Source organism: Grus americana, chromosome 1, assembly GCF_028858705.1.
Source record: "Grus americana isolate bGruAme1 chromosome 1, bGruAme1.mat, whole genome shotgun sequence".
NCBI lineage: Eukaryota > Metazoa > Chordata > Aves > Gruiformes > Gruidae > Grus > Grus americana.
This window is the reverse complement of record NC_072852.1, coordinates 16,711,302-16,736,714: the sequence shown is the minus strand read 5'-3', so window position 1 is coordinate 16,736,714 and position 25,413 is coordinate 16,711,302. Positions and strand designations below refer to the sequence as shown.

The 25,413-nt window shown below is 39.3% G+C and overlaps 1 protein-coding gene across 1 annotated transcript in view; it reads right to left on the bottom strand.

Annotated features, from left to right (window-relative positions):
* SLC2A13 (solute carrier family 2 member 13) overlaps positions 1-25,413 on the bottom strand; it is a 173,015-nt gene that overhangs the window by 27,952 nt on the left and 119,650 nt on the right. Inside the window, exons 5-7 of the mRNA XM_054843980.1 lie at positions 24,410-24,573; positions 19,401-19,521; positions 3,885-4,010 (exon numbers count right to left, since the gene is read on the bottom strand). Coding sequence (XP_054699955.1) covers positions 3,885-4,010; positions 19,401-19,521; positions 24,410-24,573 — 411 coding nt within the window. The remainder of the gene's footprint in view (positions 1-3,884; positions 4,011-19,400; positions 19,522-24,409; positions 24,574-25,413) is intronic.

Below are 25,413 nucleotides of genomic sequence, written 5' to 3'. Positions count from 1 at the left end.
GAAGAGAACTGCCAGCCTTTCTGCACTACAGCTAAATGCAAAACTTCCCTAAATCTTGGAGAACAGAATCCCAACGCAGAACCCTCAGACCACAGAAGGCACAGCTCTTCTTCTTTTATTACAAAGTGAATAATTTAAGAATATTCTTGCTCACTGTCTTGAAACCATCCTTTATACATCCCTGGAAGCAGAGCTGGAAGCAGCAAGGTTTGCATGTCAACAGTCGTGGTGTTAACTGGTGCAGTAATACCAAGGGCTGCAAAACACCTGACTGTGCTGGTGCCCTGGGCAAGACGCTCCTCTCCATATTATTCCAATACCAGTCAGGCTTATGTAATTGATTAAATAAATTTAAAAAAAAAAATCTGTATTTTTTGCCTTACATCTATGATCTTACAAGTGCACCCGCTGCACATTACCCATGCTGCTTCAAGGCCTGAGTTGGACTTGGTCAGATTTATTCTTATGTGATCTCCCTCCCCAAGGCCACTGCTAGCCACTGAGTTCCATATATTCAAAAGAACTAAAATGCTATACTCTTCTTGAAAAACATTTGGACGCTCTGATTGTCTCCCTAGGTTTCTATGACAACCACAGCAACATAAACAGCCTTGCTGGCAGTCACAGAAGACCAAAATCTCTGCTCTCCCCTCTCCTCTCCCCAGAACTTCTCAATTTAGAACATACCGTAACTGAATAAATATGATTAACAATAAACATAGAGGTGGTGTCTAGTACACCAGGCTGGCACTGGGGAAACTTCTTGCAAATAGAAATACATTACAGTATTTTATGATAACAGTCAAAACGTTGCTCGTTACATCTGCGTTATCGAAGTACCTTGGGATCAACTGTGAAGAGCAGTGCAAAGCTATAAATATATAAACAGGAAGGTTTTCTATGTCAGCTTGCGCGGCTGCAGAGTTTTAAAAAAATATGACAAGGGCTTCTCTGTCAGTGCCTCTAAGCACCTCTCACCTTGCTGGTAGGTTACACATCAGCCCCTGAGCGAATGTCAGGACGGTTGGGGTTAAGACGGCTGCAGAGCTATGTGGCTGCGCGCACATCATGCGATGTGACCGTAGGCACCTCTCCATGGCTGCAGCTCCCAGCTTTCCAGCAGGAAATTCATAAACAAAATGTGATCGCAGCAGCAGTGAAATGCTCTGCATGGCACCGTCAATGCAAGCCCAGCAGAAGTCGTTTCTCTGAACCTCCTGCATCAGGCAGAATAGTCAGAGCTGCTGCTTTTGCTAACACTCAGGCAAGCTGAGGTCCAACAAATCCCAAATAAATAGCTCAGGTCTTCCTGCTCTCCTGAGCAAAATGGCAAAATAAATTGGCCATATGAGGTCAGTGCAACTCTGGAGGTTTTAAGCCATTAAAACCCATTCAGCCAATACTGGATGGGATGAAGCCATCAGAATACACAGGAGGTATGAAGAGACTGCATGGTTATCAGATGTCCATAGATCACAAAATCATCTTTCAAATTGTTAAACCAGTTTCTGATCATAAAAATGCCACGTATTTTTAAAAGAACTGCCACTGTACATCTAACACGTGACAAAGTAACTTTGTGAAATGAAGAGATGTAATTTCAAGCATCAGCACAGACGTAATTTCTTCACCAGTGCTGTTACTTTGTCTGAGGCACTTGTTCTCTCTGTTGCTGCCAAAAAGACACAGATGATTCCTGCTGCTCTGAGACACAACCACGGATGTAACCACCCCGTTTTCACTGCAGCAATCTTCTCACTTGGAGAGGAAATCCTACGGCTTTGTGGGACCGATTTTGCTGTAAAGCAGACTCAGGATTTGAGGAAGGAAAGCTGGGGGGGTATGTGGCTGTGAACCCTTGGAAGCCAAAATCTATGGGGATTCCCTGTGGACCAGTATGCAGAAATACACGGATCTGTGAGGAGGAGTGAAACTCTTGCCTGTTCCACAGGGCTTGGAAGGCACAGCAGGTGCCGCCTGACATTCCACAGCTTGAAGGACCGGCTTTTAGAAAACTGCCTGATTACACAGACCAGGTGGAGGTGAGAGAAGAAATTAATGAAACAAACACTAGAAATGGGGATGAACATACAATCTTTGGAAAAAGAAATGTGGATATTTCATTGGTTTTCCTTCTTAAGGCAGGACTTTGACTCTAGTGACTACCAATATAACAAATTTAAAATTGTTTTGTTTTCTCTTGACAGATTTTGAACAGGGCCCTTACGCTACGGAATTATTGTACATATGGAAATACTGTATTTCGCAATACAGCAAGGAAATATTTCTTCTTTCCTATCCAGTTTGCGCCAATAGGCTGTACAGCAAGGAGTGCTATGTGAGTGAATCGTGAATATAAAAGGATTACTGATGCCCGCAATTACTACATGTAAACAATAACACGGCCTAATAGTTTGATTTTATCTATCGACTATTCATAACAAGTTTATGTTTCCATTTATGTCTTCCTGTATGCTAGTATGATTTTACTAACTACAGACGTGCTACTTAAAACTACAGCATATGTGAAATGAATGTTAACTTTGGAATACAAAGAGAGATCTGTTACCTTACAAATATGAGAGTCCAAGTGCTGGTGAGCGCATCACGATATTAGGTAATAGGCAAGGTATGTTGCATAATGCGCCATTCAAGATAGTCACAGAACAAGCAAGAGGGATGAGATTTTGTAGTTTTCACAGTTAGTTATTAATAAAGATTAATAGCCTCAAAATATCACAGTGCTTTTAAATGATGATTACAAAGAATATAAGCTACCCGTTCCCGCATCTGGAATGAACTACTAGGCCTAACATTCTAATAGTACTGAAACCAAAAGGAGAGCAAATTTAGAGCCACTTGAAATTAATGATTTTACAATTAGTAGGTATTTTCATACTTCCAACCTCTGTCCAATATGACTCTCTGCCACTAAGGCACTTGGTTTTAACTTCCAAGAAATACACATGAAAGTTAAAAAAAAATAAATAAAAAAGCCCAAACCGCCACATGGAATCTTTGCATATTTCCCAAGCATGTTTATGGCATGTGGGTGGCATAGATGAATTATGGCGAGGAGGTCTCATCAGCAGTAATTACACATTTTATCACCAGTAATTATATAATTCCCTTGTGGCACTGAACCATTCTAAACTCTAATCAAAGCCCTAATCATTATTAAAGTATTGATAAAGCCCTTACAGTCCATTGTTTCAACTCATAAAGCTATTCCTTAAGAATAGTCAATACCAAAAAACTTGAAGATTGCTGTGACTTCACAGGAAATGTTTGTGCTGCTTAAGAAAAAGAGGTGTGATGTATTTTGCAGTTGCATCAGGACTTTTCTATGAATGCACGCATTCTTACACCCCAAGTGCAATGTATGGCATGATGCTGCTTTTCAGGACAGGAACACAGAAATCTGTGGCCACAAACCATGCTTTTGACAATTTGACTTTTCAGATTTTTATCATTTTAGATTATTCAGCTGAGCAACTCAGTTTCTTTAGTAAGTCAATATTAAAAGTGTGGTTTAATTAAAGCATTTAAAAAGAAAATTAATTCAGAGGCCTTTAAATGTATACCTAGGGAATATGCCCCTCAAATGAAGATATCAGGGAAAAGTAATTTTCATAATTGCTAGTGTACTTTTGCCATTCTTTCTAAGTGGCAGACTATACCGAATTGCTGCATACATCAGCGCCAAGGCTTTTATTTAGAACAGTTGTTAGAATGTAATCACCCATTTTTGACAACACCAAGTTGGTTTTTTCTTCCAGAACATCCTAAGAGTAACATTTTATGTAAAAGCAAAAGTGTTCTCAATAGCATAAAATACACCATCAGTAGAGCACAAGACTAGAAAATCTTGAAGAGTGACATACCTGCCCCACGCTGCTTTCATTGTAGAATCTTTATTGACAGGAATGCATGAGGACTCAATAACACTTGATTTATTCAATTTGTAGCAGAGACCACAGTCTGGATCTAACATACATCCATTACAATAACTGAAAGAGAAAGAAATAAATACTTAAGCAACACTTTATTCATTTGTACATGTCAAAACCAGCACCTCCTCATCAATCTTGGGATGCACATAGTCAAGTTGTCAGTGTTGGAAACAAGATAATAGAAACTGCCCAAAACCTACTACAGATTGCTTTCACCTTCTAACACCATTTTGGTGGCCCAGTTGTAAACCTCCCAGTGACACCTCATCAGGCTGTAGAACTCACTCATGGAATGAATTTTAATTATAAAAAGACAAATTGGGGTTGAAAAGAAAGAATCTTCTACTTCTGTGTCAAAGTAACCTGCTCATTGATGTGGGGCGAGCAGTGGACATTGTCTACCTGGATTTCTCCAAGGCTTTCAATACAGTTCCCCACAGCCCCCTCCTAGAGAAACTGATGCATTATGGTCTAGACAAGTGGTCTATGTGGTGGGTGGGGAACTGGCTGACGGGACGTACCCAGAGGGTAGTGGTAAATAGTTCTTTTTCAAACTGGCAACCTGTCATAAGTGGGGTTTCCCAGGAATCAATCCTGGGTCCAACGCTGTTTAATATTTTCATGAGTGATCTGGGTGATGGGATCAACTGCACCTTGATGAAGTTTGTGGATGATGCCAAACTGAGTGGGGAAGCAGACACTTCAGAAGGGAGAGCCATCCTGCAGGAAGACCTAGATAGGCTGGAAAAGTGGGCTAACAAGAACCTTATGAGGTTCAACAAGGACAAGTGTAAGGTCTTGCACCTGGGAAAACATAATCCAGGAGTGTAGCACAGACTGGGATCCGCCTGGCTGGAGTGCAGCTCTGTGGAAAGGGACCTGAAGGTCCTAGTGGACAAGCAGCTCAATATGAGTGAACGGTGTGCTGCAGTGGCAAAGAAAGCCAACAGGATGCTGGGTTGCATCAACAAGGGCATCACCGGCAGAGATAAAGAAGTCATTGTCCCACTCTACTCAGCACTTGTCAGGCCACACCTGGAATACTGTGTTCAGTTTTGGTACCCAGTATGCAAAAAGATGTGGACTGGCTGGAGAGGGTCCAGAGAAGGGCCACCAGGATGATCCAAGGACTGGGAAGCCTGGCATATGAGGAAAGGCTAAGAGAATTGGGTTTGTTCAGCCTTGAGAAAATAAGGCTTAGGGGTGACCTCATCACCATGTTCAGTACTTAAAGAGTGGCTACAAGGAAGATGGAGACTCCCTGGAGTTATGTGGAAAAGCTGAGGGTTAATGCATGCAAGTTGCTCCTGGAGAGATTCCAAGTGGACTCTAGAGGAAAATTTTCATAATGACAACAATCAGCCATTGGAATAATCTCCCCATGGAAGTGGTGAATTCCCCAACACTGGACACTTAAGATTTGGCTGGATGGAGTGCTGGGCACATGCAAGTATGTAGTGCCAAAAAATACTTCACCTGCCCTTCAGGCAGTGCCTTATAGGCATCTAGTGCCCAAAAATACTTCTGCCACTATAGCGTGTGCAGGGCTCTTGCAGATCATTCCTGTGCATCACACTTGCTAGCTCCATACAGATATCTCTGATTTCCTTGGTAGTCTCAAAGAGCAAAAGATGCTTACATTTAGGCAAAGTTTCTTCAATGCCATCGTGCAAGCTATTCAAGTGACTAGAGAGTAAAACTGTTCTCTAGATTCCACTGGTTGCATTGATCACATCCCTACTGACCACTGGAAGCCCAGACATCAAATGTCCTACAGATACTTCTCTTAGGTGTCAGTCTAAAACCTGCCCCTGAGAACAAACTGAGTGGGATTTGGGCATGCGAGCTATGAAGATATTTCAAAACCCTTCATGCAGTGCAAGTTATCTGAAAGCTTCTAGCACAAGCTTCCCTAGATCTTGCTCAAGACCATTGCTACTGTGGTTAAACTACCCAGGTATTTACCTTCCCTGGAAGCCATTCAGAGACACATTCTCATCGGTAAAGCCCCTGATATATTCTAAGGGATAACTTTAGGAGTTAAAAATAGGAGAATGAAAAATGGTAAAACATGAAGTCTGGAAATTTGAAATTAAAATTAAACTTTGAAATGTAACATCTGGAAATGCATAATTAAGGTGACCAAAATAGCTTCAACATATATCCCTGTAACCACAAAACCAAAGAAATAATCCTTTCTGAGTGTGTATCTTTTTCATAATAATGACTTAGTGAATGAAGAAATAATCTGCTTAAGCTACTATATCATTATGAGAAAAAGTAAAAGTATATCAAAGTATAAAGTATAACAAAGTCCCAAAAAACTGAATCAGTAAAGCAGATTACATGGATTTAAAAAGTCAGAAAGTACATGCTTAAAATCCAGTCATTCAAACTTTTCTTACTGTGATGTTTCTGAAAGAGTTATAATGGGGTCAATTCACATGGTAATTGGAAAAAAGATGGCTGGGAAAGTCTTAAAAACAATGTACTCATTTGCATTTTCCTATTTCTCCCAAGTTTCAGAAATGTGTGCTCTTTGTTATTGTATGCTTTGTAAATTATCAAATTACTGCAGAATTTCCATGTTGTCTACTTTTTAGAAAATAAATGTATTTTAAGTACACCTTCCTCTTGCTTAACTGATAGGTCAAATTCAGGTTTGAACAGCTTTTGTTTGTTTTATATTAGGAAAGCTGCATTAAATCAGCTCTTTAGATAGAGATATAAACTGCAGAAAGCATTTTTTCAACAGAGATGAAATAAAACTTTCAGGTAGAAGTCAATCATCTCACTGTAGGAAGCATTTCTTCTCTTGTAAAGATAAATGAGAAAATGATAACTCTGCAATTATCAATTATGAAAGGAAAAGACAATTCCAATATTACATTAGCGAGATTTAGTTACATTTTTTTAATCAATATTGGGATAGAAGACAGTAGATGAATAAAAATAGTTTTATAAATCACAAGTGTGTTTAAGTATGTAATAATAATATTAAAATAACTAAAAAATTATATCATTTTCTAGTTAAAAGAATCCTATGATATCAAACAGGATGCTGATATATGATTTGTAAATTTTGAAATTGTAGAACATCTTCCACTCAAATTATGTTGTATATCAAAGTACCTTTCAACAACAAGAATTTCTAAGAAGACCCGGGGTACTCGCACATCCAGCATGGCAGCCTGGCATAGAAAGCAGACATTTCCAAATGCTACATGCTATCAGGTGCAGCAGTGGATTTTTAAGTCAACTATATGGAAATCATAGTCGATGTGAACACCACGTGCAAAATTTAACAAAATAAAGGGGACTTTAGGCAACAATTCTCTTTAGAAAATTTCAGGATTCAAGTTTTCACTGTATTCTTTTTAGGCTTTACTTCAAGTAGAAATATAGTCAAATACCCAACACCAGCCAGAACATCAGCAGGACACAGGAATGCAGAGGAATGACAATTAGACACAGCGATGAGTGTCATCTTTATAGTATTGCCAGCAGAGGACAGGATGGGGACTGGATGCCTTATCATTTCCCTCAATGTCCTCACAAAAATCGATACATGAGATGAATGACAGAACTGAACCGTGCATTGCCAGTTCTGTCCTACTGGGCTCACTCTTTGGATCACTCCACATAATCGCATATGGTGCTGGGTATCAGTAACCAGTCAGCTGGGAAGCAGAAGGTACCTTAATTCTTCCTCCCTCCCCATCCAGAAAAAAATTGAGAGATATGATTACTGATTACAGTGTCTGCCTACATGGCTGTTAATTCAGCTGTTCCTCGGGCTTTATTGGGTATGCACAACTGTGTCTTCCAGTTGGCATTCAAGATAATAAAGGCTGCTGGATTTCATGTCATGCCAAATGTCAGAGGTTATAGTTACTCATAACAGTTTAAATAATTTAAAATTATTATTTTTCACAGCTTTTCTGAAGCTTGTCTTTCAGGTTGAAAAGTTAAATAACGAATATTTAAAAACCCTTTGCCTTTGGGTTAGGATTTTCTGCCATTTGCTATACAGTGAGTTCATACAATCAGACTTTTGACTTTAGCTTTTAGAGACAAGAACAATTTGTGTCAGAGGAAACCCAGAAATTCAATATACAAGACTTAAAGCCCTTTCAAATCTAACTCCCAGCAGACTTAGGGTAGGCGGTTGCTGTTCAGACCATCTAGCATTCTTCTGTGCCCCGTTTTATCGCTGATATAAAATTTTTATGTTGACTTTGATGAGGTAGGTAGTCATTGCTTTTTCCAAGATGAAGATCAATGCTTTTTTCCTCAGAAATTCCAACATATACACATTAAAACTGTTTCATAACACAATAAAGCAATCTGTATTGGTTAATAAAGACTAATGATCACTGAAGATGCAGCATGAAATAAGAAAGGAAGATATTGTTTAATAAGCAGCAATTTAAAAACAACCAAAAAAAATCATGTGCTGAGGCTCTTTAAATTTCTCTCTCAAAAAATGGAAGTAAAATATATAGTAGTTTCAGGCTTCTGCTCTTCTGCACTCTAGCCCTGTTATTATTTGTCAAACAAAAATAGTTACACAATTTGAAATTGAGCTCTGTATTGGCTTTTGTGTGGCAAGGTTTTGGTAGCTGGAGGGGCTACAGGGGTGGCTTCTGTGAGAAGTTGCTAGAAGCTTCCCCTGTGCCTGATAGAGCCAATGCCAGCCGGCTCTAAGACAGGCCCGCCCCTGGCCAAGGCCAAGCCAATCAGCGCCTCTGTGATAACATATTTAAGAAGGAAAACAAAAGAGTTAAAAAAAAAAGCTTTTGCAACCGGAGAGAGGAGCGAGAAGATGTAAGAAACTCTGCAGACACTAAGGTCAGTGAGGAAGGAGGGAGAGGAGGCGCTCCAGACACCAGAGCAAAGATCCCCCTGCAGCCCGTGGTGAAAACCAGGGTGAGGCAGGCTGTCCCCTGCAGCCCATGGAGGAGGGGTGAGGGGGTGTAGAGATTCCACCTGCAGCCCGTGGAGGACCCCACGCTGGAGCAGGTGGAGGCACCTGAAGGAGGCTGTGGCCCGTGGGAAGCCCACGCTGGAGCAAGTCCGGGCCGGACCGGTTGCCCCTTGAAAAGGGGATCCCACGCCAGGGCAGGTTTGCTGGCAGGACTTGTGACCCTGTGGGAGGGACCCCACGCTGGAGCAGTCTGCTCCTGAAGGTCTGCACCCTGTGGGAGGGACCCCACGCTGGAGCAGTCTGCTCCTGAAGGTCTGCACCCTGTGGGAGAGGCTACGCTGGAGCGGTTCGTGAAGGACTGTAGCCCGTGGGAGAGACTCCATGTTGGAGCGGGGGAATGTTGAGAGGAGTCCTCCCCCTGAGGCCAAAGAAGCGGCAGAGACAATGTGTGCTGAACTGACCGCAACCCCCATTCCCTGTCCCCTTGTGCCGCTGAGGGGGGAGGAGGTTGAAGCCGGGAGTGAAGTTGAGCCCGAGAAGATGGGAGGGGTGGGGGGAGGTGTTTTAAGACTTGATTGTATTTTCTCATTGCTCTACTCTGTTTTGCCTAGTAATAAATTAGATGAATCTCCTCTCTACGTTCAGTCTGTTTTGCTCGTGACGGTAATTAGCGAGTGATCTCCCCCTGTCCTTATCTCGACCCAAGCCTTTTGTTAGACTTCTCCTCTCCCATCCCGCTGGGGGAGGGGTGAGTGAGCGGCCGCGTGGCACCCAGCTACCGGCTGGGCCTAAACCACGACAAGCTCATATTCTTACATACATGCTCATAGTGATGTAAATAAATTAGGACACACAATATACCAGGAAAATAAATGCCCAATATAATACTTAGGGACATGTAACTATCCACTACAGCTCTCCTTCCTGTCCTCAAACGTACCTTCTTATTAGTCCTACCCAGATATACCCAAATATATGTCAGAATATAAATCTATAAAAATACTGATACTTCTTCAAATCTGCACCAGAGATCAGTTATGGCCTTGAAAGCTCTATACCAGAATACTTCAGGATGTCTATGTTAAGAAGGAAACTTGCATCCAATTATAAATGGGAGATATGTTTCTTGTACTTTATAATGAAATATTTATATCCATGCTAAGGTTATGAGCTAGTGTCTTGGAAACAGGTTCCTCTGTGAAGAGCCAGTTGAAAATTCCCAGGCAGGATGGTTCTCAATCAGAGACTGACGAGTCATCAAGATTGAAATACCTGAGAGAGATTATTTGATTTTGATGAAACCAGGCAACATTACAGCAGAAAGGTTTTACAATGTGCCTAGTTCCCTCCCCGCTTACCAGCTGGGCTCCTAGGCAACCCAATGAGAAGGCAAGCATCTAGACTTCAGATGCTTCAGCCCATGTAGCAGAATAAGAACAACCTGGAATGTGAGGCTCCAGAAGCCCAAAGGTGCCCAGCTTCTTTGCAGCTCAGTGGCATGAAGTCTACACAAAAGTCTCAGTAGCTTGGCCCCTCAGTTTATTGGGAACTGCGATGGAATGGGATTTTGGGGTTCCTGCCTTGTTGTCAGACCACGTTTATTGACAAGCTGATGGACCATTAGGGGACTAGATATCCCCAAATCTGCAATTCCCAACTCCGATTCTGCCAACTCAATCGAGGCTTCCATGCTTTTATGTCGTCTTCATCTGACCAAATGGGAATATCTGATGTCTGCACAGCCTGACAGCACTAACTTCAAGGTCCCTTGCTAGCAATTTCTTGCCAGCCTGAGTACCACTAACTTTCAGGATGCTCTGCTCTGGAGCAGCCTGCCCAATTAACTGTTCCTGAGGTTACAGGTTGATCCCAAAGGTCACAATTCCTTCCTCTTTCACAAAGAAGTTAAAGTATATAGATGAGTTATTAATTTGGTAGCTGTGCACATTTTTCTTGATACCAAAATTACTGGGGTTTTTTTCTTCCTAAGGGTGTAGTTTACTAACCTCTAGTGCCATCTCTAAAAAGATCGAATAAAATCTCTGACCTGCTAAACTGACCCTCCAGATGCCAATGAAAAGTTCACAATTGCTTCTTCCCCTGCTTTCTCCCCTCTGCTTAGAATACTCTATCCTTACACTTGGTTTGTCATTATATTTTGTGCTTTAAATTTGTAAAATGACCTTGTAAGTAATGACTTTCCTACAACTCTCAGGAGTCTCTTAATTTGAGCTGCAAATTGTACCTTGCCACTTTTTGTCGAGTGATTTAGCAGTAAAAGGCCTTTGCCCAGTGCCCTTGCTCTGCAAGTGCTGTGTCTCTTTTTGTCTGATTATTTTGTCTTTTTCAGGCTGAACCTCAATTTCTGAATTGTTCATTTCAAAGCATTTCATCAATTCTCACTTTTGCCACATTTTAAGAAACTTTCAATTTTGCCTTCTATATTCTGTTATCCAATTATAAAACTACATTAATAAGTTACTATCATCCAATTACAGTAATACAAACTGAGCTTGATAATATATTATGAACTGTGTAATTCTTTTCCAGAATGTAACACCTGATTTCATAATATTCTACACGGGTAGCGTGAACAGCCTGTCAGAGTATCAAAATGTCCACAAATACAGATGCGTCTTGGGGATGGACTCCTTCTACTTGTTTTGGATTCATCAGTCTTCACTGAGCATATGCTGCACAATCAGCCTGTGTATGTGAAGAAGTAGCTATATGTGAAAATCTGATACACTTGCAACATGCAAGACATTTTGCTCGTGCCCTGTCTTCTCCACAGAATAAATTCCACCATTGTGAGCTTGTTGAACTTACTGCTCCTGCTCTGCATGATGCAAGTAAATTCGTATTGCTGAACAAGGTTTTCCTCATAGAACTGCAGGAACAATAAAAAAAAATCTCTGTCAGGAAAGCCTTGATGTAGGGACTAGAGGGTCTTGCAACATCTACTGAAGATTAGCACATACCACCCAAAGAGAACATAAGCTGCAAATCACCGCAGGCTGGAAAGGAATGTCACTTTGATTGTGCTGCTTTCTACTCTTTCCAGCTTGCTGTTTGCCAGACTGGAGACAGGATCCTAGGCCTGGTGGATCTTTCATCCTACCTGGTATGCCCTCAGGTTTAGTCTTTGCTCTCAAGATTGGTTATGCACACAATCCTCTACCTCCCTTAGCATGTGATGCAGTTGCTTTCCAGCTCCTTACGGAAAAACAACAGATCGGAATCAAGCTTTCCTTGCCTCTGTGCTTGTATTCTCCCATCTACAACCAGAGAATCTCTTCCTCCAGCCCCAACTGAAAGAAAATGGCCAAGACAGCTGAGCTGAGTATCACCAGTCAGAGTGTGCCTACCCAACTGGACTCAACAAGGGACAGAGGCAACTGATGAATCCAAACAAGAAAAACAGCCAAGATATTTAACTGAAAAACAAATGTAAGGATTTTTGAACAAATATTGCAGTAGATTTATCAGCTCTGTTGACATGTGAGGACATTGATGCATTTAGCTTTCAGCCAGCTATACAATTAAAGAGCTTAGTAGTTTTTTGGTAAATGGCTTGCTTCATTTTTATACACAAACTCATTTCAGTTAGGTATTAGGACCTTGTTTAAAACTGCCTGATGCTTGTGTCTGAGGTCTTGTGCTGTTTGCACATGCTTCACTGCACCTCAGGCATGAAATCAAGCACTTCGTTATACTTCTGATGATTCCTGTGTTGCTTCCAAAAGTTAACCATTAAATTCTGATTAAATATCGCTGGCCAAGAATAAGGGATGCTTTAAGTAGTTAAAATGTGTGGTAACTGCAAGATACCACTCCAAGCTGTCACACCTGGGACACAGAAAATACAATATTTAACAAAGAATGAGAAAAACCCACTCGGACTTCAAGAACACTTTCCCACTATTATCAGAGACCAAATGACAGAAGTATATTTGCTGAGGTCTACTAGCAGTCTGTTAGGTAACACATGTATCCACTCAGTGATGTTCATAAGGAAAAGCTACCATTTATAATCACAGTACTTGTACACTATCTGCAGTTCTGTAATTTACCACATAGCTATTCCAACAGATCTAAATCACAATTACATTCAAGTATGATCAACCCTTCCTCATCTTCAAATCAGGCTCCTGCTCCATCTAGTCCACGGAGACTGTTCTTCAGTGACTCCTTCCTAGGTAAGTTCCAGACCAGTACTAAATCCTTATCCTTCTTGATATGCCAGCCACATACAAATACAGTAGCTCTCTTCAAACTTTCCTTAAACCCTCTTTTCCAAAGACTCACATGCCTCAACTAAGAAACACAATCTATATAAACTGAGCAACTGGTTTTGGTTTCTTGGTGTTTGCTACTTCTGCTTCAGACCCGAAGAGGACCCCAACGGCTCATCCATTTTTCCTACCTATCGTAGTCCTAGAAAGGAAACTACTCTCTACAAACCCTGCTTTACTTAAGTCCTTAGATCATCATGGCTACACCACTACTACTATAAGCACCTTGACAGCAGACTGTGCTGGAATGCTGACGCCACATGAAAAGTGTCTGATCTACTCATGCATAGGTATCAATCGTCTCTTGTCTTTGATGATCTTTTTTCTGAATTTATATAGCCCCCAGCACAACAGCTTCCTGATTTACGCCTGCAACTGAGCAACACAAACAATATATAACAGAAACAACTGACTTAGATGTGCCTTTATTTTGAGTGTAATGGCAGTCTCCTTAGAATACTGCTTTTAAAATTACTCTTCCAAAGGGACCCTACACATAGATACTATATTCCCAGCTTCTGGGCACATCAGATACAAGCCTTGTTCAAACTTGATTAAAATCATCCTTGCGTGACTAAAACCTGCAGACCATATAAAGTATAACACCATCGCTTTGGAAGATTTTACAAAATAATTCCCTAAGCATTGTTTCAGTTTTTGTTAAACGGCAAAATCTTAGAAGTATTAGCGGAGATGTGAAGCATTAATAGGTTACTATATGAATAACGCCTTGTTCCCTCAGTAGTGCGGGGTTTGATTCAAAGACAAAGGAAGCGGAAATGTTAACAATGGTTACAGGGTCTGCATTACACTCACAGACATAGTTCAGGTAAGTCACTTTTCAGACCTTTGTGTTTAAATTAACAAGAGGAATTTTTCCTCATGCACATTAAAGATGCTTACTACACAGAACTGACATATTCCTTCCTAACCCTTATGATTTTAAATTAAATTACAAGTTTTGATTGACAGGAGCAACATGCCAGCAAATGGAAAATTATTACCAAGTGATAAATCCTTATATTATCTACTTAAGATATTTCGAGATTATGTTGAGGTCATTTTACAGTTCTACAACATAAACTGTCTATCAGAATTTTAATTACATCTCAAAAGAGCTGGCAAAAGTATTCTCAAACATGTTTATCTTTTTACATACTCATAATTTTCTGAACTTAATAGCAGAAACACATTACTATATTTATTATTGCTATTCTAAATTACCAGAATGACCAGTAGCTCAGTTACTTTAACATTAGAAACATAAAATGAGAATCACACTTTAAAAAATACTGGTTCTATGATACAGTGACAATATGAAGAACACTGATGTCTAGTTCGCAGATAAATCAGATTATCAATGAGTTAACTCAACAAAATAAAGTACAATAGCTAATATACTTACTATATGTATCCTAAGGCTATTAAATTCAATAAACTCAATTTCCATTACTAGGTTAGCTGAGTTTTTCAGGACCGATCCCAATTATACACTTTTGCTAAATTCATAAAGAAAATATATTTCTTCCTATTAGCTATCTTGTAAAATTGCTATGTAAGAGTACTAAATACTGGTGCCTTCATCTCAGTGGTGTGTATTTGTACAATGAGCTCAGGAACATTAACCACGTGAGGCTGACTAATTCAAAGATGAACAACAGAGCTGTTGTGTGCCCAGCACAGCTGGCACCGCCTGTGTTATTTTAATCAAACTCTGAAGACAATCTGTTTGGGAAGGAACCTGAGTAAGTTCTTATGCATATGTATCATTTCCCTAAGATATGAGGGTTAACCTAAGCTTAACACAAAAGTTACCATTTTCATGTAGTAACTGAGGTGAAAAATATTGCTTAAGCAGAACAAGTTCACATTATGTCTTCTACAGCTGACCAAGTCTAAAGAGAGACAGACCCATGAATGAAAGGAGACAAAAAAGACCAAGAATACAAGGCAACAGGACAACAATCGTTTCCAGAAATGGATGAACATCCCAGAGAAAGGTAGAGTGGGGCAGTGACACTTTTGACTAAAGATTGGGAAAAGGTAGTAGGGTAGCTAGTGCACTTGCCCCAACCTCGACCTCCTTCCAGAACCAGGCACAGTACGTCCCAGTAAAAATGGGAACATGTTTATAGAGTTTTAAGTAGTCAGAATAATAATAGGAATGGCTAGCTTATCTTTTCATTTCTAAGATGACAAATTTTGGGATGGTGGTGTTTTGTATTCCTAAATTTACCTCTGACCTTCTCTGTGGCCCTGATGATAAGTAACAGATCACAGCTGCTGAAGAGATTAAGATCAAGAAAAGAGGCGGTCACACTGCAAATATCTATACAATCTCACACGGGCCGGGTGTGAAAATGAAGTTTAATTTAAGGATGGCACACAGAGAAGCGTTTACTTTGCCCTTCCTCAGTGAGACACCCACCCACTTCCACCTGTGAGGAGGCACAGAGAATTTCAGTGTTCAGGGTGTCCTGTTGGGTTTGCGTTATTTCCATGATGTCCTCATGACATATTCAAATTTTCTTCGCTGATTTATTGATTATTTTTTAGCTGTTGATCAACTATGATATTGGATGTCTCTACACTAAATGAAAATATTTTACTCGATATTTGCAGCATATCTTACTGGTTCATTTTCTGCAAGCACGTACAGGTAACTTGTACGTCCGTTTGCACAGCACAGCTCTTTCAGAACATAGAATTCAAGCCCTAGGTGCTTTTTTTTTTATTTGCTAGTCTGTTCTATCTTCATTGTTATTCTAGCAGCAGGAATTAATCTGTGCAGAGGAATATGGATCTGAGCGAACAACAAACAGACTGTTTGTAGTAGCTCTAAGGCTTCCATAATGGACACCCACACTTTCTCTAACCCAACGGATTTGCAAACATAAAAAGCATTTTTACCCTGCCCGTACCAGTGAAACTTCTGTCAGCAAAATACATTTTACTGATGTTTTTATAACTTATAAATACATTTTGGCAAAGACAAATACCAGTCATATTTAGGAAACATCCCCGTACTCCAAGACAGCCAAGCTGCAAACAGGTTTAGACTGGCTAAGTCTACCTCACCTCAGAAAAGCACTGCATCACCATTAGGATGAAGGAGATGACTAGGGAACTGGAGCATCTCTCTGATGAGGAAAGGCTGAGAGAGCTGGGTCTGTTTAGCCTGGAGAAGAGAAGACTGAGAGGGCATCTCATCAATGCTTATAAATATCTAAAGGGCGGGTGTCAAGAGGAAGGGGCCAGACTCTTTTCAGTGGTGCCCAGCGATAGGACAAGGGGCAACAGGCACAAACTGGAACACAGGAAGTTCCAGCTCAACATGAGGAAAAATTTCTTTACTGTGAGGGTGACTGAGCACTGGAACAGGCTGCCCAGAGAGGTGGTGGAGTCTCCTTCTCTGGAGAGATTCAAAACCCGCCTGGTCACGATCCTGCACAACCTGCTGTAGGTGATCCTGCTTTAGCAGGACTAGATGATCTCCAGAAAGATCTCCAGCCCCTGCCATTCTGTGATTCTGTGACTATGAGCTGCATTTGAGTAGGCACACCTATCTAAAAGTCGCTACAGTGGCTACAGGAAGATGGCATTACGTGATGATCTTCTGAAGCCCTGCTGTCTTTTGCTTTTCCAAAACCTTCTTGAGACCTTGCAAGATACAGTGGTAAGCAATATGAGACACCAGCAGCCATACCAAAGCAAGCTAAGACATGGATTAAACAGCAAGAGACCACTTAGCAGTCTCCATCTCTTCCTCCTTCCGGGACCGTGCATGTTATGACAACGTTCTGCAAGTGTAGAAATTTGCCACAGTTGCCACTAATTTAAAAATGGATTGCATAGGGCATACAAAAGACTAACTTCCATCTTCTAACCCAGGTGGAATGGTGAAGATACCATCTACTTTCTCATGACAAAAATATTTTTTAAAACTTCATTCAGCTTATTGACCATGTGCACAAAAAGCAGGGTTGCCTATGCCTTGAACAGCCACTTTTCCAAGTCGAATATCATTTATGGCTACGTGTCATCCCCTCCAGAAATAAAATAGATGAAGGAATAAATTAATGTATATTCTTTATAGTATATTATATATATTCTGTAAGAGGTTGGCAGAAAGGCACGTCAAAACTAAGCTCCTTTGGGGAGATTGCTGGAGACAAAATGTTTAAATTTCTTTTTCTTCCCTTGATCCATGCTGAAAGCAAACAGTATTTTTTGCGCTTACTGCTATCTTGGCTGAGACACCTGGAATTTGGAGGCTTCCTGGTACTGAGTAAGTGCTGATATCACCTCCCAAAATGGACAGTAATATTCATGATGCTGAAGGAATATTATTCCTCCAGCTCTAGCAGGATCAGGGTTTGGTGATGTTTTGAAGCATGAAAATTGATGTCCCAAATACAGTTTTAGATACACAAGTGTGAAAGTTGTTATTAACCATACAAATGGCTAGTTTTTAAAAATCTTTTTAAATAGTGGATGCTGTAGCCTAATTCCGTGATTTGTGGGCAACTACATCCATTTATTAGTTTCAACTCTCCTGGCTTTTGTGTCTCTTTACCAAGGTATATTGTAAGATTAAAATAGAAGCACCTAAAGCTTTTTCATACATTGGTCATCATTTCACATCCCCTCACACATTCATTTTTATCTTTAAGAGAGCTCCTTCTATTTCAAAATACTCCCAAATGAAAATATTGTATCTTTTATTCTCTTTCCCGGACCCTTTGAATTTCCATCATATCTGCTTTTGCTCACTTCATGTCAGAAACAGATTGAAGTAGTCCAATAATTCATGAAACAACATGCCTTTACTAGAACTACCTGCTTTAATTTTTCATGCTTTTGCCCAGAAGTGCACACTGAGCAAGCCACAGCAAGTCTAAATTTCCTTCCTGACTAGCTGTGGTTAACTGAAAAATGAAAACTGTATCAAATATTTTTTCATTACTTCTTAAGGTGGACTAGCCATATTTCTTCTATGCAGATTTTATATTGTTTCAGGTTATATAGTCATCTAGCTTAATTAGATAACAAATAATGAGTTCTGCAAATGGTGCATCTGTGCTTCCCAGACATCCTTTCTAAATAGTTAAGTTCTAGGCAAACCCTTTTGTCATCCTGCTATCAACATTATCCTATTCTGAAAGGAGAGCACTTGAAAGCTTTTTCTTGCTATTTGAAAAAGTTGTATAGGCACATCTCAAAAATTGCAAAATATAGTTGACTCTGCAGTAGAAAACAAGTGAAAATACAGGTTTGTGCATGTAAGGATCCTCATATCTGCTAGTATCTAATGTTGCAGTTACTAGCATCTATTTACACTCTTTTAAAGACCTTCTGTCCCCTTCCCAGGGGTCTATAAAGCTTCAGATCCTCAGGATCTTTCACCTAAGACATTGTGCTGGCATATGAGAAGCCCTGAACCATACTTCTAGCCAATATCACTAGAAAACTAGAAGCATTCTTCTTATTTCTTGATATTTATCTCTACTGCAAACACATGTAAAACAGATTTTGAACATAAGTAAGAATTTCATCAGCCATCTAAGTAGTCTTCTCTCAATAGGGAATTTTCTAGTCTGCCAGCTAAATGAACATAAGAGCACTCACATGTGAATAAAAACCACAAAATATAGAAAATGACACATTCCTAACACCCTAGAAGTAATGTTATCTGAAACTATGATTGCACATGAAAGTGCATCTTCTACCCACTATAGAAAAAAAAGTCACAAAATCACATTTGTTTTAATTGTTAATTGGTTTGTAATTATCTGAAGATTATTTTTTTTCCACTCAGGAAGACAAAAGGAAAGGAACAAATCTTGAAGAGTTTACAGCTGTTATACATGACAAATCTACAAGTAGATGAACAAAAGCAAGCATATTTACAAAATACTTTAAAAATATTCCTAATTTTGTGTCCACTATAAATTGCAGCAGGTGTAATATAACAGAGGAGATCTCAAGTGTGTAGTCTGCCACTTAACCACCTTATTTAGTCCAAGACTCCAAAGGGTTATTCAGAGCATTTAGGCAAAGAGTCTAATTTTCTCTATTGAGGGAAGTTAGCATTTTAACATTAGGTATATAGCTTAGTTCCTTGTACTAGACTTTGTTAATACTTCTCTATTACACTAGGTTGTAAAACTCAATTAATTGGAAAAAATCTTCAAGAAGATCAGATGAATGATCATGAAATCTCACCTGTATTTTGTGCAGGTAGAGTTTTGATGTGAAGGATCTGGTGGATTAAGTGTGATTCTTGGCGAGACCTGAGCTGATAGCAAAAATCCCGAAGCTAGGATAATGAGTGCTACAGCAGTACCTAAAAATACAGATAAAGAACAATGTGATACTTTTCTCCAGAGCACATGAAATAATTCTCTATTGAACTGAACTATGCTTGGGAAAGCAAGGCACCTCATTACTATGCAAACAGCATTCGCTAAGGAGTTGTGATGAGAACCTAAGAAAAATACCCTTTGCTACATTCACATCTTGATGTTAAAGTGCATCAGGTTTAATGTCCAGATATTAAATTAATAGGTTAAGACTTTTTTTTTTAATATATGGAATTGAAGACTGCATGACTGAATGCATATATTCCTTTTGGTGTTGAAAATAATGCTGTAAATGTAAAATTTAACAGTGATTTTGAAATCATCACATTTCTTCCCAGTCCAGACTTGCAGGCCTTCCTGTAAAATAGATAATAGCATCAGCTCTTTCATGGACTCTACTTCCCTTGTGAAATGAAAGAAATTTGACTTTTCATTAAAAAAAACCACCAAAAAGCCCAACTGCGATTTCTGATCTTGTTTCAAAGAGCACACACACATAACATCTGCTAGGAAAAAGCCCCCTTCCATTTGCTGTTGTCCCCCTCAACAAATTCCTCATACATGAGCTGGGCAAAATGACAAGAGGGAAGATGGGAAAAAAGGTTCATACTTTGTACAATAGGGCATTTCTATAACATAACCCAGTTTTCCTACCTTATTTGTCAGATATATCATTTTAATGAAAATTGATATACTTCACTGCTCATGATACTACTGCAGCTGTCCCAAACTCAGACTTATAAAACATTTACATCTTGCTACTCAACGAGGCATCTAATTCTATGTTGCATAAAATACGCTGTGTACCTATTTGTATACTTAGTATTTATGTGGCATGTTTTATTTGAGAGGTCTTATAGAACATGTATAGCCTGATCTATAGACTACTAGTACTAAAAATATAAAACTAGCTGTAACTTTATTTGTGAGGTGGTTACTAATGATCTAATAACATTATCCTTACCATACAAAATAGACTCACAAACCACTGAAGCACATCCCAGTTAGAAGGCAGCATACATTTAGAAGTGTGCAATGATACAGCTTAATGGTTGAGGGCAAATGAAGGATACTTTATTCCATTCCAAAAACTCATCATCATCCCTTTGCTCTGTATGTTAGAAGCATGTAAGTAATTTTCTCAGAAATACATATGTGCGAACCTTTAGAAATGCCAGTACATTAAAAACCTTAACATGTCACTCTGGTAATCTTTAAGAAATTACACAATATCTGGTGTTTATTTTGGGGCTTGGTTTTTTTTGGTATATAGAAGGCAGAGGGGATGTTTTGGGAGTGGGTTTGATGGTGGTTTTAAGGAGAAAAGCAAGAGTTTCCTAGCAGGCAAACCCACCAATTATGTGAAAACCTTTTTCTGCGATATAAATAATATCTTAAGTACCAAGATCTGTGTAATAAAATTATTTCTTAATGTGTCTGTGCAGCAGCCATGGCTAAAAGGCATGAATATGCATGAACTGCAGATGATGGGACCACACATTTGCCTGAACCGAGGCAACTAAGACTTTAAACTCAATCACAAACTATATGTGGAGAAAGCACCTACCCACCATCAAATGTGATTTCAATTTATTCTACACATGGCTTTGTACTGCTATGGCTAGTAGGTATTCTAATAATCCCAGTTTTCTGCGCTGGCTGGATATCGCACTAGATTTACTGCACTTTCAAAATGCCATAAACCAGACAGCAAATATCTTTAGACAGGACCTATAATCTTATTTATATTCATTCTAAATATGCTTTGTCTGTCTTTTAAGTTAACCAAATACACTAACACTCACTTCCAGTACCTCTGCAAATGTCTTATTTCTTTGGAAAAGTACAGAAATGTAAACCTGGCAAATGAAGTTTATTACATATTTTCATTCTGTGGGAAGTTTGTCTACGATGAATAAAAACATATAATTACATACATCATTAGCTGAGATTAAAAAGAAAAAAAAAGAAAAAAATATCCTGAAGATCTTTTAGATCCTTGCTGTTACAAAAAGAGATACAAATTGTCCAATGCCCAAGTACTACCATGCTTTCAAATTGACAATTTCTGAAGGGGAAAAAGGAAAACACAAATAAAATGGATACTGCACTTGTCAAAATTCCTGCATGTTTCCCAATTAACAGCTTTGAAGAAAGAAATTAACTGAAGAAGAGCAAAAGTAAGATAAAGAAATTATGCCAAGATATAAAATGAATGGGAAACCAAGAGGAATCAGTAACTGTACTAAAGAGAACTAAAAAGGTGTGATATTTTTTCTTGGCAGAAGCAGTTTACTGTAATTTTCCTAATGCTTCTGGATGTGTCTGAAAAGCTCAATTTTTCAAAAGCTGGTAATATTTTGAAAATTATAAAGATACATTAAATTAAATGTAAAATAGCTCTTTCCAAAATGTTTTCAGAAAGCAGAAGCTGCACGAGTTTACAAAATTAAATTACAGTATGTCATCTTTTAATCAAAATATTGTTATTATCTCTCTACTGATTATTTTCATAGGTCATCATCTAACAAACATCAAATCAATTAACCTTTACCACAGAAAACCCCACACCCATGCAGCAGCAGGCAAAGGTAGTAGGTTTGTCTTCATTTTATGTAATGGGAGACTTGGGCATACCTGGCTTCTCCAAAGACCAGAGAAGCAGCCAGTAATAATTCAGTGTGAAAGTCAATGTCCTTAGAAACGCAAACCAAAACAGAGCACTAAAATGTAAGTTTAATCCATGAGAAAATTCATCATGGAAAACAAATACATCAGCAAATTTAGTAATTATCACTTTATTAAACAGCCCTCTTGCTAAGGAAAACACATCATATCCACCACTACCTAAATCAAAGTGTCAAACATTGCATAAAAGCAATTCTAAATCATACAGAGAAATGACATACAATTTCATTACTGTCATTATTTGTATTTTCCTTAGGAAGGGACCATATGATAAAGAATGCAGCAAGCAATGCAGCATGGGTCAAGTGATGCTGCAGACTGACAGCCAGCAACTGACCACGGAAGAAAGACCATTTTTACTAAATAATTACTTTGTGTCCAAATATCATTAAAAAAACCCCCTGTATTATGCCCCTTTGTTAATTCTCTGTCTGTCTTCTACATCCTCCTCTGTTCTATGACTAATCTGCTTTGTAAGAGAAACTTATACCTACATTTCAAATATATGACCTTTGAATATGTTAACCAGAGCCAAAAAGCAAAGAGTTCTGTGATTGTATGAAAAGTGGGAATTACACCAATACAGCTGGCTCCACATAAGCAATAAAATCCTCAGGGGCTGGCCAGACATATGAGGTTATTGGGGCCAAATAAATAAATAAATACTCCTTTCCAATAGAGTATAAAAGAGATGCAGCACCCAAGAACCAGACATACCAGTGCAGTGCCAGGAGAGACTCACTTTGCAGACAGACAAGGAAACAGGCAAGTACCACAGGGGAAATACGGTATTGAGCACAGGGAATGGTACAGAACTGGGTCTTTCTCCTCTGGAAGACTTGGCACTGGCTGGAGGCATAGAAGAACTTATAGGGGAGATGTATTTTAACTGATCTGGAGGTAGACTGTGATAAAAGTAGCGGTTTGAGAATTTTGTTCATTTGTTTTAAGACGTGAGGAATGTGCTTTTCCAGTCTCCTCTGTCATGACCACATTTCTGAACCTGGATCATGAAAAACACTTCAGGTTTCTTGACTCCAAATTAAAGTGGTAACACACCAAATACACATTTATTATAACTTGGAATATGAAATTGCCTCCAAACCACATTTTAATTTACAGATTTGTGTAACTGTATCAAACCAGATGCAGTACTGTGCCATCACTGTTCTGCCTGTATAAATGCATTCAAATACTGCAAGTCTAGATTAACTCCCATCCCTTGGGAACTGCAGATGGCCAGCGACTTGGCAGGTGGTCCCTCACTCTGCTGTGTTGCATTAACTAGAAGTTTGGATCCCTGACAGCAACAACAGAACAAAATATGGAGACATTAAACCTTCCCAGCTAAACACTTGTGAACATTATTTCAAGAGGAGCAGGAATGGTTTCTTTTTTCCGAACCTTGTTCTTGGAAACGTCTGAACCTTTCAGACGTTCGGCCAGGGGCAGGTATTGCTCACAGATCACTTCAGCCAGAACGAGCACGTAATGCAGGAGGAAGCAGGGACTTAGCAGGTAAATGGCAGGATGCAGCTGAGCATAGGCAAGACTGCTCGCTCTGTCTTTTCCTGCTTCTAAGAGATGGCTACATGATGAGTTTTACAGTGTTTAAATATTTGGACAAAATGTAGAAATCCAGAATTCTGTCTTTTAGTATCTCATACAGGAGATGAATTAAAATGACGTTAGGGTAGGTAAGGTACTTACTGTATCCTATTTGACATAACTATGAAAAGAACTGCATTACTTTTTAAAAGGTGTCACAATGGCTATGCAATATGCTTTCTCCAGTAGTACTTGAGAAGATGTTCTGAATTCCAATTAATGAGCCAGAAATTACGTATCACATATACACACGTGAGATTTAAGCTGTGAAGTTCCAAGCATTTGTTTCCTTATACTGAAAGAAAGGTGTAAAAAGTTAAATGCAAACATTGTCAAACATGGCTTGAGGGAGAAACCACACCCAAAAAAATAACATGCTAAACCTCTATTTTTTTAATTAGCCTTTAACTGTGGTACCGTACTACTAGTCTTGAAAAGCTGTCTGATTTCAGGTAGAAGATGGGGTCAACACTGTTATTGTAAAGAGGACTACTCTGATAAAGTTAGCACTTGAAATTTTATTTTCATTTTATTAATAATTATGCAGAATATACAATACACTAATTAAGCACTCACCTGCTAAGCTCCCAAGTGTAAGTTTCCGGCGACCCATTCTTTCAACGAGCCAGACTCCCACGAGAGTAAAAATAAAGTTTATAAATGCTGTCAGTGCAGCCAGCCAGATCGCAAGCCTGTCGTCTTCAACTCCTGACATCTGCAAAATGGTAGCACTGTAGTACCTGCGAGTGGAGGGAGAGACAAATACGACCACCACTGATTTCAGTTTGGCTCATGGTATAGTTTCTGATTTTAAATCTAAAAACATCATAACAAATATCAAGTGTGACCTCCTGCATAATGCAGTCGCAGACTGACACCCAATTACCCTGGCAAATCAGGCATAACCAAGGCATAACTTGCGCTTGACTAAAGTTTTGACTGGAAGACATCAAGAGACGAATTGCCATTCTCTTGTCTGTTTATATTTTCAATGGTCAATCAGATTCTGCTAGAAATGGGGTTTGCATTTTTAATTTAAATGAATCTGGCTTTCAAATCCAGCTGTTGCTTTGTGCTCTATCTTTTTTCTGCCAAAACATGCAGGATTTTAGCACTCTGCGTACTGTCTAGGGAAAGATAGCTCAAAAATCAAATACATTTTCACTCCCGCTAAAGGTCACAGAGAACTCATCTATGGCATCCAACACGTTGCAAGTGACACTTGCAGCCTCCTGGTTTTAGGTTTTGCAGTTTTATTTCACTGAAGCGCCCCACAACCTTCTCTGTCATAATACTTTTGTCTTAACCAGATCACCATTGCTATGAAATGCCTTAGCAACACATTGCAGGGATGTGGATCTGCACCCAACAGGAGCGTCTGACAGAAGTTTCTACTTCTCTCTAAAGGGAATCAACTGTTCCACACAAACAATAACTCATAAATAAATCAACTGAGCAAAATGAAGAGGGGAAAAAAAGGAAGCCTTCTACCATTTTTCACAGAGATCAAATGAACACAGATATTGGGCCTATGTTCTCAGGGAGAGCTAAATAAACCTTCAAGAAAACACATGAGTAGT